The following is a 20136-nucleotide window of genomic DNA, read 5'->3' on the forward strand; positions in this document are numbered from 1 at the left end:
CTTCCTTCTTGCCGCCCCCTGAAATCTGTTCCAGGGGGGTCTCCCCAACTCTTTGGAGAATATGGGGGGGGGGGGAGGAGAGGAAGGGGAAGTCCTCTTGCACTAGCAAAATCTGTTCCAAGTATTGATGGACACTGCAGGATGCAACACAGATGAGATGGGACTGTCCCTGAAAGCATGAGTGAGAGGGGTGTAATATAAATCTTGTAAATAAACCAGCACTTTAAAAAGAAGTCCACATTATTTATACAGGGTTCTATTACAGTTAAATGCAAAGCGACGGCAAGGAAATATGTTTTGGCTGTAATTGAGGGCTTGTCCTTGTTGACGGAACTTTTGAAGCAGGTTTGTAAATCGACATTCACAAGGCTGCCTGTGGCAAGTAAGATTCCCTTGTAATCGACCAAGAAAAGGAACTTGCATAAACTGGAGAGTTTGTTTCTTCCCTCTCACTCCAACCTTTAATGTACCACACATTGTTATTAATGTAAATGGGCATCTGCAGACAGGCAAATTGCTACTGTTTTGTGGACTTTTAAAGGCTTCCCCAAACAGGAAATATGGTTCATCTTGTCATAGCTGCTAGCGTCCTCCTCTAGCATTTTCTTAATTCAGTATCATCTTATCAATTCCTTCCTGGGATTACAAGAGAGCCTGGCATAAATTGGCGGCTTTGTAGATCATCCCTCTAAAGCTCTGGAGGCTGACTCAATTGATGTAAAGTTGGCAAGAGGCAGAGTGAAACCACTGATACAGAATCCGCTAGCTGCAAGACGATGTGCCAAGTGCAATCTGCCATTACTGTTCAGTAACATTTATTCTCGTGAACCCATCGCTATGGCAATCTGGTGAAGTGTGGTTAGTCAAGAACAAGAATCTCTTGCATAGTGTATGGCAAAGCATGCCCAAACCAAATGTATAGCGACTTTGAACTTTCATTTAGTGCAGCGTTTTCCAAACTTGGGCCTCCACCTGTTTTTGGACCACAATTCCCATCATCCCTGACCACTGGGTCCTGCTAGCAAGGCATGATGGGAGTTGTAGTCCAAAAACAAGGGGAGACCCAAGTTTGGGAAACTGGTTTAGTGACAAGCATGGAAAAACCTCTCTTCTATAGCAGGCACTATCTGCCAATCACAACTCACCTGTTCATACCTCCTAATCCTTAAACCAAAGGGCATGCATTTATGTAGAATGGCTGGTTTCTTGGGATCTTGGGTCATCTGTGGAGAGCACAGGGGTGGGCAACCTTTAGCCCTTCAGGTGTTGCTGGACTACAACTCCTATCAGCCCTGACCATTGACCATGTTGGTTGGGGTTGATGGGAGTTGAGAGTTCAACAAAGTCAGGAAGGCGACAGGTCTTCTGCCCTGGCGGTTAAGTCTTTTTCTAGCTTGGTAAGGAGCTGTTGGCGCTGTGGGTTAAACCACAGAGCCTAGGACTTGCCGATCAGAAGGTTGGCGGTTCGAATCCCTGTTACGGGGTGAACTCCCGTTGCTCAGTCCCTGCTCCTGCCACCTAGCAGTTCAAAAGCACCTCAAAGTGCAAGTAGATAAATAGGTACCACTCCGGAGGGAAGGTAAACGGCGTTTCCGTGCACTGCTCTGGTTCGCTAGAAGCGGCTTAATCATGCTGGCCACATGACCCAGAAGCCGTACGCCGGCTCCCTCGGCCAATAAAGCGAGATGAGCGCCGCAACCTCAGAGTCGGCCACGACTGGACCTAATGGTCAGGGGTCCCTTTACCTTTAAAGAGCTGTTGATCAGTGAATTTTTATTTAAAATGTATTAAGAATTCCAAATTCAGACGTTGGGAGGTCCCCTGGAAGTGCCAATAAGAACCACCGTTACAGTGATGGGCTAGATGGAACAGTGGTGTGATCGAGTCCATGGAATCTCATCAATGGCAATGGGCAGAATGAAGGCCATACGACACTGGAGTAAAAGTAGAGCAAAAGTAGGGAAATGTAGCCCTTGGGACTCTGTAGAGGCCTAGCCTAGCCATACTTTGCACCCTCCTTGAACCTTTTCGTCTGGCTGCAAAGTTTTCCTTGAATTCTGATGCTTCTTGCTGGCTTGGCTGGGGAAATGGCGTGTCGAAACTGGTGAAACCAAGGTGAAATTTACGTGTGTTGTGCTTCCCGTTTTTGCCTTTGTTGGCATGTGGACCCCTAAAGGTTGCCCAGGAGGAAAGGAGTGGTCTTTGGGATGAAAAAGTCTCCCCACCCTAGAAACAGAGAATGGGTCAGTTGCTACTGAACCACGACTTAAAGAGCTAACTCAGAACCCCTGGAGATCTCAACCTCTGAATGAGAACTATGGGGCGTATTCTCCTTTGAACAACTCTTGCACAGCCCACTTCAACATTAAGTTTCACTTAAAATTGGATCTAACTCCTTTGAATTCTCCGGTGAAGACTGGGGAAGGATCGTGGTTTCACCTTGGGAGGCAAAGTTGTTGGAACTATTCTAGGAAGAATGATGAGCTGACAATTTTGGTCCAAAGAACAAGAGGAAACCATATGCAAGCTTTGATTTTTTTCCTTTTTTTTTTTTTTGCTAAGTGAAGAAATTGTCAACTGATGTCTGCCTGCTATCTCTTTACCGTGTGTGTGTGTTCTTAGAAGGTTCTACCCACAAGCCTGGCGTTGTATCCCTGCTTGAATTAGCTCATACTGCTACCAAGGCATTTGCTAAGAGAGATCCATCTGTGAATTTAAAAAAAACAAGCAGAGTAGGAGAATCGCAAAGGAAACAAAGAGGTAATTGCTTGCACTACTACAATACCTTACCGTCTCATTTTACATTCATAAAACTTGCCAGGACAGCATTCTCCTGCAGAGTTTTACAAAGCAAGCTACAATTTCAAGCATCACCTAATGGGCAGACTGTGACGCTTTTTATCCACTCTGGAAAGCTCATAATTCTACTAGTGGCCGTGACCTTTTATTTTTAAGATTTCCTCATGCACTAGCCAAGGATACACACATATCAACTTCTATCAAGCTCTTCCTGAAGTGTGAAGTAGATATAGGCACCAGGCCACCTAGTATTCTTCTTGGCTAAACAGAGATTTGAAGCAGCCTTGGCTCTTCCACTGAGCGGTAAGATTCTATTTGTGGTGTTCTAAAGTCCTAAGATGTTTTATGAGGCAAATTAAAAATAAAAATCTAGAACACAAATCTACACTAACCTGGTTGCTCTTCTTTTTCTTCAGAGAATGAGTAGAAGGTAAAGAAGAAGATAACAGCTGCAAAGGTAAGTGACACTGAAATGAAAAGACTGGACCCTACTACAGAGAGGTCCAGGGGAGCCCACATAACAGAATGTGTGTGCTTTCCTGTGTGATATTTATAGATGCTGTGTTAGGCCTCTAGACAGCTGCCTCTGCTGTTCCTCACCCTTATTGGTGGATATTAAAGTCATGACCTTTCATTGAAAATGTCCCAGTCATGTTGTCATGCAACTGTAAGGTTCGGATTCACCCTTTCAAGATTACTTATTTTACATCAGGAATGGATTTTACATGTTGCTGTGGCTGCGCATAATAGAATTAGCAAACTCACCAACATATAATGAATTTATATAAGGGGGGGGGAATATGAGTTCAAGATCTGTAAGCACTGTGAGCCAAAACTTGCACCAAGGAGAAATAAAATTAACCTGCAGTATAGATATAACTTGGCCTTGATGATAGAAAACCCTGCCCCACCCAAAAATCCCAAAAAGGACAATACCCAATTAACTATATGATGAAGATGACATGTCAAGGAGAAGGTTGAATGCATGCGTATCATAGAGAATATCTTCCTTGCTGGAAATGCCTTATATGAAAAATTGTGAAACTCTGGGACAGCAACCTCATTCTCCCCAAACCACATACAAGGAAAGCTCCACTGAGAAGTTTTCCCCCTTCTCCAACCACCCTCCTCCTCCTGAACACACACACATGCCATCATAAATGCTCTGACAAATTCACATCCTGTTTTCAATGGCTCACTCAGCATTGTAAACACACACACACACACACACACACACACACACACACACACACACAGTATTATTACTTTCTGCCCAATAGAGGCAGTGATGGCTACAAGATCAATCTTAGACCCTGAAAAGCATGTTGAATAATGGAGCTTACTGCTAGGTACCTGGAGCAGGGTTGCAAACTTTGATGACTTTCAAAAAAAGGATCAGGCAATTTCCAAAGGGAAGGACTTTCAATGGGGAAGATATTCCTTGGGGAAGCGGCCATAATTCTGTTCTAGAACACATGCTTTGCAAGCAAAATGCAACGCTGGGGAAAAGGCTTGCCTAGAATTCTGAAAAGCTGTTGCATGGAGAACCGCTGGCCCTGCCACAATTGCTGGACCCGCCATGCCCAACCAAAGGTCATGGTGACTGGGGCTGATGGGATTTGGAGTCCGACAACATCGAGAGGGCAACAGGTTCCTCACCCTTATGGTACACAACACTGAATGTGATGTACCAATAACCCTATGTTCCAAACAAGCAATAGCTACTACGGCAAGCTGCAGCCTCCATGCTCAAAGTCTGCGAGCGTGAGTAAAAGATGTACTGTAACAGGGTACTGTTATGTTGCTTTCCTTTGTGTCTTGCTTGCAAAAATCTATTCTACCCAGAAAGCTGTGAGTACCAGTTTTCAACTAAGATGAGAAACCCCCCCACCAGCCCTTGGAAGACAACCCAGCCCCTGCCTCACCCAACATCCAGCACCCATCTATTCAGATGCTCCCCCCCTCAAAAAAACACCCCATTCTGGAGCAGAACCACAAGCTACCATCAGAAGCGCATTGATACAATACAGACACACACATGCATACTTGCAAGTACGTACACACAAATATATACATGCATTGTTGTTGTTTAGTTGTGTCCGACTCTTCATGACCCCATGGACCAGAGCACACCAGGCATTGTCTTTGTCCATGGAGTTTTCTTGGCAGGGATACTGGAGTGGCTTGCCTCCTCCAATAAACATGCATAAAGGTAAAGGGTAAAGGGACCCCTGACCATTAGGTCCAGTCGTGGCTGACTCTGGGGTTGTGGCACTCATCTTCCTTTATTGGCTGAGGGAGCCGGCATACAGCTTCCGGGTCACGTGGCCAGCATGACGAAGCCGCTTCTGGCGAACCAGAGCAGCACACGGAAACGCCGTTTACCTTCCCGCTGGAGCAGTACCTATTTATCTACTTGCACTTTGAGGTGCTTTCAAACTGCTAGGTTGGCAGGAGAAGGGACCGAGCAACAGGAGCTCACCCCGTCAGGGGGATTCGAACCGCTGACCTTCTGATCGGCAAGTCCTAGGCTCTGTGGTTTAACCCACAGCGCCACCCAGGTCCCATACTTGCAAGTACACACACGCAAATATATACATTCATTGTTGTTTAGTTGTGTTGCACACCAGGCATTGTCTTTGTCCATGGAATTTTCTTGGCAGGGATACTGGAGTGGCTTCCCTTCTCCAATATACATGCATACATACTTGCAAATATATAAACATACAGGCATACAAACATGAAAATATAGAGAGACACATGCACAGTTGCATATGCATAGCCAGGATTTTTTGGGGGGAGGCAGGCTTTGGTTATAATCTCAGATTTGTATCGATTTTGATTGCCCACCCCTTGACTACGCCTATGCATATGCATAGATACTTATAAATACATACACACACACACACGCATGCTTACATACTTGCAACTCTATACACACATGCTTGCAAATATATACATATACACGCATTCATGCTTACATAGGTTCTTCCAAATAAATATACAGTACATATACACCCACCCGCCCCGCATGCATATGCATGCAACCTCCTTTGCTAAACTACCGGCAATTCCTCCCCCCCCCCCCGCCGCAGCACGTGCGCACGCGCAACCCTCCTCCTCCTCCTCCCCCGCCTCCTTCCTACCAATTCCCTTCCGAAGACTCTGCGCGCGCGTGGGTGTGTTCCTTTTCCCCCCGCCCCCCTCTGAGCCAACGTTCTCTCCTCCTCCTTCGCCGCCGCCGAGTCGTCGTCGTTGTCTGCTTCTTCTTCTTCCCCCGGAAGTGGGAGGGGCGGGGAGAGGGAGCAAACCGGGAGAGGCATTTCCGCTTCCGGTTTGCCTTGACGTGTTCCCGCCTCTTCGAATCCGGTCGGGGAGAAAAGAAAAAAAAAAGAAAGAGTGTGAGGGAAAGAGAAAGAGCCCCGGAGCGCTTGGAAGAGGAGGTGGCGGCGGCGGCGGCGGCGGCAACAAAGAGCCTTTCGCCTCAGCTCGCTCCGTCTCGGCCGCTGACTTCGCTTCCGGTAAGCTGGTGGGGGGGGGGAGGAAGAGTCAGGGGTTGGTAGTTATGGTAACTGCCCTACTACCCCCCCCACCGTTGGGGTCCCCCACCTTTTCTCTCCCCCCCCCCCCCCGACCTCTAAGGCCCAGTCCGCCTCCCTCACGGACGCTTCTCCTCGTTTTCTTTTGAACTCGGGAAGAAGCTGGGAGAGAGGGAAGCGTGGCTGGCCGAAGAGGCGGGCGGGCGGGAAAATGCCCTGTTCAAACCTCGCCTCGGACAGCGCTTGAAAGGGAGCGGGGGGAGTTCGCTGCTGGCTGGCGCTCTTGTGGTGGTGGCGGTTGTCGTTGCTGCTGCGAAAAGTGCGCCTGTTTGGAAGTACAGTGGTACCTCAGGTTACAGATGCTTCAGGTTACAGACTGCTAAACCTCGGGTTAAGAACTTTACCCCAGGATGAAATATTACCTCGGGTTAAGAACTTTACCTCAGGATGAGAACATAAATTGTGTGGCGGCAGCAGCGGGAGGCCCCATTAGCTAAAGTGGTACCTCAGGTTAAGAACAGTTTCAGGTTTAGAATGTACCTCCGGAAAGAATTAAGTACTTAACCTGAGGTACCACTGTACAGTACCACTGTACTGCCTTTACAGTACAGTGGTACCTCAGGTTACATAGGCTTCAGGTTACAGACTCCGCTAACCCAGAAATAGTACCTCGGGTTAAGAACTTTGCTTCAGGATGAGAACAGAAATTGTGCTCCGGCGGCGCGGCAGCAGCAGGAGGTCCCATTCGCTAAAGTGGTGCTTCAGAATAAGAACAGTTTCAGGTTAAGAACGGACCTCCGTAACGAATTAAGTACTTAAGCCGAGGTACCACTGTACTGTAAAGACCAACTCTTACCCAAACGGGCCTTGCTCCCAATTAAGTGCAAGCCGCCTAAATGCAGTTTAAATAATAATAACTGATTATTTATATCCCGCCCATCTGGCTGGGTTTCCCTAGCCGCTCTGGGCGGCACCCAACAGAATATTAAAAGCATGACAAAACATCAAACGTTAAAAGCTTCCCTAAACAGGGCTGCTTTCAGATGTCTTCTAAAAGTCAGGTAGTTGTTTATTTCCTTGACATCTGATGGGAGGGTGTTCCACAGAGCAGGCTCCAATTAAGTGCAAGCCGCTTAAATGCAGTTTAAATAATAACTGATTGTTTATACCCCGTCCATTTGGCTGGGTTTCCCTAGCTGCTCTGGACGGCACCCAACAGAATATTAAAAACACAACAAAACATCAAACGTTAAAAGCTTCCCTAAACAGGGCTGCCTTCAGATGTCTTCTAAAAGTCTGGTAGTTGTTGTTCTCTTTGACATCTGATGGAAGGGCGTTCCACAGGGCAGGTGCCACTACTGAGAAGGCCCTCTGAATTGAACTTCTCCCCTATCCCTCAGAGGAGAGCTGAACTGACTTTCTGAAATCTCTTGCTTTAGGAATCTGGGAAAGGAGGAAGGCCGCTGGGCAGGATCAAGGTATGGAGAGGAGGCTATGTTCTGTATTACAGCTATGTACATTGTTTGTATTGTGATGCCTGGATGGAAGGCGGTATTTCAATTTAATGCATCGTGGTGATAATATATTCTGTGTGGCTTGACAAGAGGTAACGCACCCGCGCGAAGAATTATCATATGCGCTTAACAGCTGAAGTAAGGATTTTGACAGGTGCCATCCCCTCCCTCCCCATCTGCTGGATTGTGCCATGATGAGCCATTGAATTGAATTTCCACTTGGAGTCAACTGCTAAAAGTAAAGGAGATCTGCTGAAGCTGCAGAAGAGTGACTTTGGCTTTTTCGTGTTGGGTGGTTGGGAGGGGAGAGCGTATGAGTGTTCAGGTAAGAGATGAAGGGTGCAGCTCATCACCACCCAGCTTTCTTTGTACTTCATTTGATTTTATTTATTATATCTCTATGATACCTTTCGCTCACACGAGTTGCAAAGCGGCTTACAAACAATAATAACAAAAGCATAATAGAACATCAGAAAGTTTGACTTTATAGTCACTGCTGCTGTGTCCCTTGAATCTATTGTGGAAACCTAACTGCATTTTATTTATTTAGCAGGATTTATGTACTGCATAATTCTCAAAATTCCTTTGGTGATTTACATAAAAATGAATTATGTATGATAGTGTAGGAAAAGTAATCTGCTGTGTCTTCACTCTGCACGCAGTATTTCCATCTTTGGTGGCTGTGTTGTTTTGACTGGAATTGACAGACTCAAAGAAAACATTCAACTTAGATTTCTCTTATCAAAATTGCAAGAATTCTCTTAGCTAAAGAGTGGTAAAATGGCCTTGTGAGAACAGGAGGGGGAAGTCAGAGGTTAGGAGATAAAGCACCCTATCATATATGTAATGCAGAGCTTTCCAAACTTCATGTTGGTGACACACTTTTTAGACATGCATCATTTTGTGACACAGTATTTCAGTTTTACTAGCAACCTGGAGGTTAAACTAACCCCTTTCCAGCCCCAGGAGAAGTTTGGGGAGTGTTTGTGCGACACACTGCAGCCGACACACTAATGTGTCACGACACAGTTTGGAAAGCTCTGATATAATGTATCCTCCATGTTTTGAAGCATTGTCTACAGTGCAGTGTAGTAGTTCATTTAATTGCAAAATCATGGTAATACAGGACAATTAGTTGGGTGACCACACCCTGAAAAACTAGTTCCACTGCCAACTTTTAGTCAGTGGAAAAGGATAGTGTCGAATATTTAGTTTCTTGATGATGCAGTGAGTATAAAGCTGTATTTCAACCACTGGCAGAGGAAGAGGAGTGCGGGGGGAGCGCACCACCTCTGGCAGCACAATCGTGATGGGGTGCCATCGCGGCTGCCCCCCCTCCCCACACTGGGCACCACGCCCCCACCTGATCTCCGCCACTGATTTCAATTGTGCATCAAAGAGTCTGTGGCCTTTGACTTGTCAGAATAGTCATAGGAGAAGGGTTCTGAACTGTAACACGTAGCTATGAACATTTGCAAGTTGGTGATATGCATGAATAGTGATGTTAAATTCTCGAGAATAATGTTTTGGAGAATATTCTCCAAAGGATTATTCTCGAGAATTTAACATCACTATGCATGAACATAACACTAATACGATTGCACCCTTGTTTAATTAGAATAAAACTGCATTATTAATCCCATTTACTTGAGAATAAATCCCATTGAACTCAATAGGACTTCCTTCTGAGTAGACATGGTAATGAAAGAGCTAAAACATTGTATTTTTGATTTCTGAAGAGTAGAAACAGCAATATTTAAAAACTTTTTATTTCTCTTTCACTGTTAAAGTATGTATTTTTTTTTCATGCAATGTGTGATTACAATGCTGTGTTCTAGACTTTTTCCAACTTTTTTACTCAAGAAATTGGGTATTTGTTCTAGACTTTTTCCAACTTTTTTACTCAAGAAATTGGGTATTTGTACTAGACAAACGTTCCATGGGGTTTGGTCTATATCCTTAATATGTTATACATCTTGCTCTTTTCAGGCACTTGAAACTTCTATCATATGAGTCAGTTATGTGAGCAGTTCAGGAATGGGTGAGTCTGTGCATGTTATACCAGCCCATTTTGTCTTGCACCCTTTATCATTATAAAAGCTACATCAAATGAAACTCCTCAATAGAATCTCCATGTCTTTTCAGACACTTTCAGACCTACTTAACAGCCCAGTCTGGAGAAATCCTGTGCTGATATGCAGGAATTACACATTAGGATTTTACCCAGTTTATGCTCCTGCTTGAGCTTTAGGATCTGTTTTGTAACCACTCTAGTTTTGTAACCAACAGCTTCCTCAACCTTGCTTCTTAGGGGGTTACTCTACATCCTATGTGCTTGCTCTGCATCCTGTGTGCATTTTTGGTTCCCTGCAAACATATGCTGGCCATCTATAATAGTAAATGAGCAAGTGCAGTGGTAGTGAGAGGTTTCTGGCAAGTTGGAGAAGATCACTTATTTTTCTCCATTTGGCAAACAGATGATTAGATTTTAGCCGCTGCAAGGTTATGCAAGAGAGAGAGAGAGGGGTTATTTTTATGTAGCTCAAGGCTGCTGCTTATCATCTGAATGTACTGAAACGCTACCTACCGCCTCTCTTAAATTTAGCTTTGTGAAGAATGTAAATTGTACCTTTTGAGATGTGAGAGCTACAGTTTGTAGTACAGGTGTTGCTAACCTTTTTGGACCAGTGGGCAAACCTTGAATTTTGAGGGAGTTCTGGGTGGCACCAGTCACAAAATAGGTGCCCTTGGGGAGTGTGGCATACCATAAAATTAGGTAGCCATCCCTGACAACATTATGCTTACCATAGGAAGCCAGCTATGGGTCCTGCCAAAGTGTCGGGTACCAGTTAGAGCCTAATTTGTGGACACCAGGTTGACAATCCCTGTTGTAGTAAATATGATTGCTCAAGGTGTTTGCCAAGTTACCTTGATTTCTGTATGAAGCTTGTTACAAGTGTGAATAAAGTTTATGCATGGTCTCTTTCTGGTGTTTTCCTTTCTTGGGGTTTGTATTTGCTTCTTTGGCATTTGTTATTTCACTGGTATGTAGTCCACGGGGAATTTCTCCTGCCGAAGTCCCAGCTGCGCCACCTGGAAATTCCTGTTTGCTTAACAGGAGCTTGCAGAAGTGAAAACCTCTCTTGGATTGTGTACACTTTCTTTCCTGCCGAGAATCATACACTAAGGAGCTTTTCCCTTTCAGATGAAACTGCTGATTGTATGAAGATGGAGGCTGGAGACTATTGGTTAGCTAATCACAGTTCTGTGTTCAAGACTCTTCCTCTACAGCAGAACGCTCTCTCAGGAGATCAGCTTCCATTGTCTGGCAACAAGGTTTGAGAATGAGCTGCTTTGATTTCTTGGCTGTATTTTTTTTTAACTGTATTTTTGCTCCAAAAGTAATGAGGCTAATTTTTGCTCTTTGAATTATAACACTTGGCTGCAACCTCAGCTTCTCAGTGTTGATTGGTTGGTTGGAAGTGTTGCAATCTACTGGCTGCTGGAATGGGGGTGGCGTTCCATTGTGGTGAAAGCCCAAACCCCACTCAAGTGGGCAGTAAGATACCACTGGCAGAATGTGGTGTTTGGATTGCTGGTTCCTTTTAGGATTGCTTTGCCTTTAACTTGGTTGATTTCAATATATACCAGATAGAATGAAGTTGGGGACATATCCAGCTGTTCTAATGGAGCTTCAGATAGTTATCTCCTGCAAGTTTGTTGTTATTATTATTAAAATTTTTATGCCACCTTTCATTCATAGATCTCAGGGCAGTTCACCGTGAGTGTGTGAAGATGAATTTGCATTCAGGACTACTGGGTTTATTATTTCATACCATAAAATAAAGTAAAACTTCCTACTGTCAATTAGAATTAGACAGCTGCATAATTACTAAGCGAGTTGGAAGGGCAGAAGTCATGTAGAGGTTTTTAAGGAGATAACAGAAATCTCTGGGTTAAAGCTGACCAAATGTCCAGAGGTAGCATTATTTTCAATTTATGATGGGGTGGAAGGTTCACAGGCTATGAAGGACTTGCTCACAAATTTATTGACAGCTGCACGAATTATTATAGCTAGGAAGTGGAAGGGGCAAGCAGAATATAAAATGGAAGAATGGTATAAAGAGATATGGGATATAGCTATTAATTATAAATTAACATGTGCCTTAGAGTAAGGCAGGGAATATGCAGGAGAAATGATTTTGAGGAGATATGGAAGGGTGTAGCATTTGTGCTGTTAAAACAGAAAGGGGTCAAACCATCGCAAGAGATGTTGCAATTTTGGGAGGTTGGATAGTTACAATGGAATGGTCTCAGTGGTGGGGTGCACATTTTTATTCTTATATATTTATGATTATTACTTTGTCAAAGAAAAAAGTCATGTTGACAAAGAAGATGAGTTTTGTAATGTGTCACTACTGCATAATCCCCCTAAGCTTCAATGTAGGAAGGCTGAAGGCAAGCAAAAGGCATTATTAGTTGGCCATAGGTATGTGATTAGTTCTGCAGCGTTTCCAAACTTTGAATGCAGCATTGTATCCTAAATGTGCCATTCTTTACATTTGCATAATCTTTCTTTAGGATATTTTCAAGCTGCAAAATTCTAGAGGTTCTCCATATATTTCAGGTCTACTTTCACTTATAATGTTGTAGCTAATGATAATAGGAGTTGCACAGTCCTTCTATTACGCATGAGAACACACCCACACACACACTTTCCCCAGATCCTTCCTTTAAATATATTCTGATTTTATGGTTTCTTTTGTGCAGTTTTCATCAAACAAGTTTGATCGTCTGGAGAGGCCTTTTACTTGTCCGACTGGAAATACTTCCTGCAGTTTCGGCTACTATTCAGGTAAGGCGAGGCTGACTTGGGTTCACTTGAGAAACCAATTAAAAGCTTTTAAAACATGCGCTGATTGTAACACTGCAGTGAAATTTCCTGCTGCCTTGATATAGCTTATGGTTGAGTCTAAACTTCTGCTGTATAGAGGAATGCATTTGTTTGACCCAAGTAAAATGGATGCCTTATTTCTATTGAAACTTTTGAAATATTCCTTAAGAACATAAAGTGTCCTGCTGGGTTCTTATCCAGGCCCATCTAGCCCACCACCTTTTATTCTTAGGGTGGAATTCAGCATTATGCTAAGTTGATTGCTCTGTCAGTGCAAGCATTTCTGCCTGCCAGAAGGAAAACCTCCCTCCACATGCTATACTGGGGGTTTTCTGTTTCATTGAATCCTGTTCACAATGGCCAACTATATCCTACAAGCCAGACATTAGTACAGCAGCTCTCCCCCCCAGGGATGTGCCACAGTAACTGATATTCATACAGCCTTTGATACACAGCCATCATAACGAGCAGCTAATTAAAGCTTAGCCTTCATTAATTTGGCTAACACCTCCCTATTGATAATAATAATAATAATAATAATAATTAAAAAAAATTTCTACCCTGCCCATCTGGCTGGGTTTCCCCAGCCACTCTGGGTGGCTCCCAACAAAATTAAAAGCATCAAACATTAAAAACCTCCTTAAACAGGGCTGCCTTCAGATGTCTTCTAAAAGTCAGATAGTTTGTTTCTTGGACATCTGATGGGAGGGCGTTCCACAGGGTGGGTGCCACTACCGAGAAGGCCCTCTGCCTGGTTCCCTGTAACCTCACTTCTCACTTTAAAGCTGTCCAAGTTCCCTTCTATTCGCTATATGCTTCTTGATTTAGTTTAGTGTCTTGCAGTGAGCATGTTAAATTATAGGACCCTGTTCTGTATTCTGGGGGCCCAGTTTTATCCAGAGCAGACTGTCGTCCAGAGGCCATGTTCATTTTGCAACGCAGACTAAACTTGCGCTCTGTGATAAAAGTTGATGTTACCAGCAATAAAGACTTAACAGTTACGGAGTACAGTGGTACCTTGGGTTAAGTACTTAATTCATTTCGGAGGTTCGTTCTTAACCTGAACCTGTTCTTAACGTGAAGCACCACTTTAGCTAATGGGGCCTCCTGCTGCCGCCGGGCCGCTGGAGCACAATTTCTGTTCACATCCTGAAGCAAAGTTCAGGTGACCAGCCTTGGGTTAACCAGTGATCTCCTCCCGAGTACCTGTTAATTGGGATTATGTTGGCTAAAATCATGCAGGTACTCTTAAAAGAACTTAAAAGTTCACAACCTGAGCAGCTAGCTTGCTAAATAGTGAGGCAGGCTTGTTGCAGTTTTACCGGTGGAATCTCATTGGAAACTTCTATAGCCTTTTTAGTTCCTTGATACGATCTAGGGAGATGCAAATACATTCATGGAACTCCTCTGAAGCCCTGTCATGCTTGATACAATTGGGTTGTTTGTAATGGATAACTTGGGAGTGAATCGGTTGGCTTTTCATTTATTGTTCAACGCTTCTTTTTCACAGGACCTCCATCCCCTGAGAGGTATCAAGCAGCAGGAGTGCAAAGACCATTTGGAACAAGTGCTAATGGGCAGTGGAGGAATTGTGATTCTACTCTGGGTCCCGTTTTACAGAAGCCTAGAGCCAACCGCAGCGTATATTTTGATGCACGCAAAAGTCAAAGGTACATTAGGTTTCACTAGACTTTGTTCTGTATTCATAAAATTTAGCAGTGGGGAGTGTATGGAGTTTATATATTTTGATTTTTGTATTGTAAGCGGAAAACTACGGGGTGGGAATTCTTAATGATAATGAAAGCCTGCTCCAGAATATTCCCCATCTGCTGGAAGGCGATGGATTGTCACAGTGAGCCTGAAGTTATTCTCTTCAAGAGGAGGAGGAAAGCAGCTACCTTTTAACTTTTCCAAAGTATGAGGCAGCGAGAATAGGGTTTCTCTGGCTTTCTGCTTGGGCTTATGCAGCATGGAAAACAAAAATCTGAATAGCTTTATAGTACTGGTTTACTAATCTAAAGCCTTGAATTTTTTCTGCAGTGCGGCATCAAATTCCTTTGCAGGGAAATCGAATCACCATTGCCATATTTCTGCATTTGAAAAATCCTTTCCAATTAAGTCTGTTACTAGTCCATCATGGAGTGCTCCATGCCGTCGGAGCTTACTAAGTCCCAAGAAATCCCAAAGGAGATCCATCAGCACCGCAGAAGAGGTAGGTGAAAGGAAAAAGGAGAGAGAATAAAGCTTTCTGTGTGTGTGCCCCTATGCTTTGACTTCTCGTGGGTTTTACAAATTTATCCCTCCCCTCCAATTGTTTTGTGCTGGGGGTGACGTCTCTCATAGTGTTTGGCTTAATTTCCCTGTTACCACAGAAGGGTTTGCTAGACATTCGCACGTCTCTGACTACGTTTGACTGATCTCTCTGATCTTGGGTTGTGGGGGAGATAGGGCCTAGACTAAGAGGAGTAGAAAAATCAGGGGTTGAGTAGACTAAGGGAAGTACTTGGGAAAGGAGTCCTTGGAAAGGAAGAAATAGATGGATAAAGGAAAAAGGGGAAGAGAACATGAGTAGGGAAGAAAGATAAATCTACAGGTGTGAAGACATGCCCTTAGACTAATTAGTAGGTGTGTCCAGACAAATAAGCCAAATCATACACTATTATGTTTTGCTGTTCACAGTCTTGCAGTGCTGGGAAGAGGCATTTTATTCTTCTCTACGACCCTTTTCTTTGAAATCTTTAGAGCATCTGACCCTGATCTTTGGTTTCATCTTGCATATTGGGGTTTGTCAATTTTGGAATTAAGCAGTGTATTAAAAAATACATAAAAAGAATTTTGCATTTCATGATGTATGTCTTTGTCACAGAGGCTTAAACCATTAGGTTTTATGGTTGGTTGTTTTTTTTTAAGTGAAAACCTTTGGTGTCAAGTAGATAAATATGTGGACTCTTTCTATACTACAGGATGTTGCATCTCTCTGCAGAGCCAGGATTGAATTATTTGGCTGGTTGAAATATGTGTGTTTATTTCTCCACAGACAGTTCGAGAGGAAGAAAAAGAGATTTACAGGCAGCTGATTCAAATGGTTACAGGGAAGAAATGCTCAGTCTCAAAGTCCTCTTCGTTGTTGTCTCTCAACCTGTGAGTCTTTGAAATACGCTGCTAGCTCATTATCTTCTTCGTGTTTTCAGTTTGTTTGTGGAAGCCCTGATCTTTTTTTGTTTGTTTGTTTTCAGACCCAGATGCGCAGTTTCCAATAAAAACCTTGTGAAAGAAGCTGAAAATCAGAGTAGGAAACCTTTTGAAGCTTATTGCCCCACCGCAGGCAACCAATCATCTGGTGTTCTCAGGACTCAGGAGCAACACTCTCACAAACCACTGCCCCATCCAGTCCATAATTTCCCTTCACGTGTTACCTTTGAGCCCAAGGACACCAATACAGCAGCTCGGCAAAATAGTGTGTCGGCATTGGATGTGCATTCTGAAGGTGAAAACAATAGATGAGAATTAGACTCTTCTTCCTCCTGCTCAGCCCTTCTTAGTTTTTACTTTCTGAAGATCATTAACAGATTGTTGCAACATATTTGTAAGATGGCCTATATGTTTCCTTGCAATCCATTCCCAATCTCGTTTACGTGGAAGTAATTTCCACATTTAGATGACCTGCACTCAGGATTGCAACTTAAGGCAATTATCATCATCATCATCATCATCATCATCTACAATCGCGTAATAAACTGATAGCTAAACTGAAACCCACAAAACAAAATGGGAGGATCTGGATGGTATGGTTTTGTTTTAAAGAAGTGCAATCATAAAGATTAATATCTAGTATTGCTTGTTCTTCATTTAGGATCTGACTCTGTCATAATGCTCAATGGCCAAGACTTCAAATCTCCAGCACCAAGGTAAGTGTCTTCCACAGCTGAGAGCAAAATAGAGGGATAAAGATTCTAACAGAGAAAGTTGTGTTCAAGTCCTATTGAAATTGATAGGACAAGTTAGTTACATTCACCTTAGCAAGCTCCGTTAGTGGAAGCCCTGTGCAAGGACTTCCACTTGCACAGCAGGGCTTCCCTCTCTCCTTTGTGCACCCGCCTGATTTTGTGGGGGGTGGGGTTGGGAGAACCCATGAAAGGCAATGGTGGAGAAGACGTAGGATGTTTTGCCTGGCAAGCTAAAATGCTTCATCATAGGGTGAGGTTGAATTCCACTCAACACATTTATTGCCCAATGAGACTGTTACATTACTTTTGTCCCTTCTGGATTTAGGCCTGTTGGTTTAACTTTCTATGTGTTTTGTCTTATCTAAATTTATTTTGCCAGTGGGTTTTAACTCTGTTATTGCTCAGATGACAGCTTGTAGTAGTAGCTTGGCTACTCAGTGAAGATACTGATCGGTCCACAGCTAGATCGTGGCCCTCTTTGGGCAGAAATTTTGGATTTCGATCCGGCAAAGCATCTTGACCACTTTTTCTGATCTGCAACTATGATTTTCATAAGGTTTTTTTTTTGTTAGTTTGCTTTTCAATCTGTAACTTCACAATCACATTTTGTTTCTGCTTCCAGGCTGTGAAAGTTAGGAGGCAGGAAGTTGCAGGGATCAGGGTATTTAAAGATGCAGATACTGTGTATATAACATTTTAAATGCTACCACTTTGTATTAAAGAAGTATTTAAAGCCATGGACAATACTGTAGTAGTAAGGTAAAGGTAAAGGACCCCTGACAGTTAAGTCCAGTCGTGAATGACTCTGGGGTGGTGGCACTCATCTCGCTTTACTGGCCAAGGGAGCCAACGTTTGTCCGCAGACAGTTTTTCCGGGTCATGTGGCCAGCATGACTAAGCTGCTTCTGGCAAACCAGAGCAGCGCACAGGAATGCTATTTACCTTCCCGCCAGAGCGGTACCTATTTATCTACTTGCACTTTTTGGGGTGCTTTCAAACTGCTAGGTTGGCAGGAGCTGGGACCGAGCAATGGGAGCTCACTCCATCGCGGGGATTCGAACCGCCGACCTTCTGTTCGGCAAGCCCTAGGCTCAGTGGTTTATGTACAGTATGTAAAGCCATGGACAATACTGTAGTAGTAAAGCACATCATAAAACAATACAAAAGCAGAGCACAGAAATTCAATATAATACGCTCTGTAGGTGGCAGTATGTGCCAAATGTACTGTATTTTTTGCACCATAACACTCACTTTTTTCCTCCTAGAAAGTAAGGGGAAATGTCTGTGCGTGTTATGGAGGGAATGCCTACGGGTGGCGGGGGGGATCTGCTGCAGTCGTGAGCAGAGGATCCATGGTTCCCCTTCCTTCCCTCCTCCGTGGCTCGCTTTGAAACAGCAAAGCGGGAGAAGAGCCGCTGAGTGGGGAGGAGAGAGGGACAGAGAGCCTGCTTCTTTAAAGGAGCAAAGCGGGAGAGGAGAGGAGCCACTTACACGAGTGTAAGCGGCTCCTGCCCGGTTGGTTCCTTTAAAGCAAGCAGGCTCTCTGTATCTCTCTCCTCCCCACTCAGCTCGCTACATAGCAGCAAAGTTTTTCAGCTCGCTAAGCCGGGGATGAGCGGGGAGGAGGGAGAAAAGCAGAGCCTGCTTGCTTTAAAGGAGCAAAATGGGAGAGGAGAGGAGCCTTCTCCCCTTATACCTCTCTTCTTCATTATTAGCAGCATCCTTCTCCATCCACCCCACGCGTGCTCTTTCTCCCCTTAAACCCCTCTTCTGCATTATTAGCAGCATCCTTCTCCACCCACCCCACGCGTGCTCCTTCTCCCCTTAAACCCCTTGCCTGCATTATTAGCAGCATCCTTCTCCACAAACCCCATGCGTGCTCCTTGTCCCTTGAGTGCTTTTCCTTCCCTCCCCACTTAAAACGTGGTTATAAAGCACGGATCCACATGGATCCTCAGGATTTTTGCATTGGGCTACTCCAAACTCACTGTCAGATCACATGTCTGTGGCCACATCATGAACCACAAAACTCATACATCCACTGTTTCGTTTAGAATATTTTTTTTCTTGTTTTCCTCCTCTGAAAACTATGTGCGTGTTATGGTCGGGTGTGTGTTATAGAGTGAAAAATACAGGTATGTTAATGGCCAGGGAGTTTATGGGTGAACAAGTAGACTCACTCTCTCAGAGTGAGAGAGTAATACTAATAATAATTTATTATTTATCCCCCGCCCATCTGGCTGGGTTTCCCCAGCCACTCTGGGCGGCTTCCAACAAAACACTAAAATACAATAACCTTTTAAACATTAAAAACTTCCCTGAACAGGGCTGCCTTCAGATGTCTTCTAAAAGTTTGGTAGTTATTTTTCTCTTTGACATCTGGAGGGAGGGCGTTCCACAGGGTGGGTGCCACTACCGAGAAGGCCCTCTGCCTGGTTCCCTGTAACTTGGCTTCTCTCAACAAGGGAACCGCCAAAAGGCCCTTGGCACTGGACGTCAGGCAGAACGATGGAGGTGGAGACGCTCCTTCAGGTATACTGGACTGAGGCCATTTAGGGCTTTAAAGGTCAGCACCAACACTGTGAATTGTTCTTGGAAACGTATTGGGAGTGAGTGTGTTTGTGAGAGGGAGAGATCTTTCTGTCATTGCTACTACAGGCTCTGTTTGCAGTGCCATCTTGTGAGAGATCCCCAGCACTGCATCCCTGTCTGTACTTTATAAGGCAAGCCTCACGGCCCGTTCCAACCTTCTCACCCCTTGGGGTTCCTCAGTGTCCCTTTAAGTTGAAATTTCTCTTCATTTGATTGCAGTCTGTACAGCTGGACTGAGCAACCACCAATCTTCTTTGTCACTTTTCTTCCAAGGATGGCACTACTGTTCAGTGGAATTTCAGCTAAAATAATCACCTCAGAAGAACGGGGACTACTATTTGTCAGATTAAAATTAATGGATGTCCTGCCCCCTTTTATCCTGAAGACCCGCTTTTTGATATAAAATTTATGTAAAAGTTTTTTTGGAAAAAGTTAATTTTAGGGTATCGTGAGGCCCACTAACCCATCAATCGGAATAAGGGATGCAAATGACTTTGTAGGAACAGGACTTGTCATGGTGCCCACATGTTCATGACCTGCCAACCCTGTGTGACTTCTCTCTTCCTTGAGAAATAGGAGCACATTTTTATTTTTTTTTGTAGGAGAGGTACATGTATGAACAACATTATACGTGTCTACACCTGTGTCACAGTTAAGAACAATGCTGTGATATAGGTTCCTTTCCAAAGAGGCACCATGGAATCCAAGATGCCTAGATTCTCCTGAAGACCCTAAACACAAAACTTACTTAAATAGAGCGTTGTCAGTAGACTGACACATTGAAACTACAGTATTGGGTTTAGGATTAAGGACAGGGTAAAATATTCACTCTTGCCACCCCTTAGAAATGG

At 44.0% G+C, this 20136-nt stretch overlaps 1 protein-coding gene and 1 long non-coding RNA gene across 5 annotated transcripts in view; one reads left to right on the top strand and one right to left on the bottom strand.

The window, feature by feature from the left end:
• LOC310840007 overlaps window positions 1–20136 on the bottom strand; it is a 131693-nt gene that overhangs the window by 48985 nt on the left and 62572 nt on the right. The gene's annotated exons all lie outside the window — the stretch shown is intronic.
• SENP1 (SUMO specific peptidase 1) overlaps window positions 6112–20136 on the top strand; it is a 32217-nt gene continuing 18192 nt past the window's right edge. For 2 of the 4 annotated variants that reach the window (XR_014561699.1, XM_083728890.1), the window contains exons 1-10: window positions 6112–6320; window positions 7778–7816; window positions 9842–9893; window positions 11058–11188; window positions 12623–12707; window positions 14257–14416; window positions 14787–14958; window positions 15784–15887; window positions 15983–16233; window positions 16600–16654. Coding sequence is in view for 3 of the 4 variants with exons in the window: in XM_083728890.1 (XP_083585016.1) it covers window positions 9890–9893; window positions 11058–11188; window positions 12623–12707; window positions 14257–14416; window positions 14787–14958; window positions 15784–15887; window positions 15983–16233; window positions 16600–16654 (962 nt within the window). In the remaining variant the exon portion in view is untranslated. Of the gene's footprint in view, window positions 6348–7777; window positions 7817–8153; window positions 8178–9841; window positions 9894–11057; window positions 11189–12622; window positions 12708–14256; window positions 14417–14786; window positions 14959–15783; window positions 15888–15982; window positions 16234–16599; window positions 16655–20136 lie in introns of those variants that run through there. The other 2 variants (XM_083728891.1, XM_083728892.1) reach the window with 2 other exon arrangements.

The sequence above is a fragment of the Podarcis gaigeae genome, assembly GCF_964106915.1.
Source record: "Podarcis gaigeae genome assembly, chromosome: 2".
Lineage (NCBI taxonomy): Eukaryota > Metazoa > Chordata > Lepidosauria > Squamata > Lacertidae > Podarcis > Podarcis gaigeae.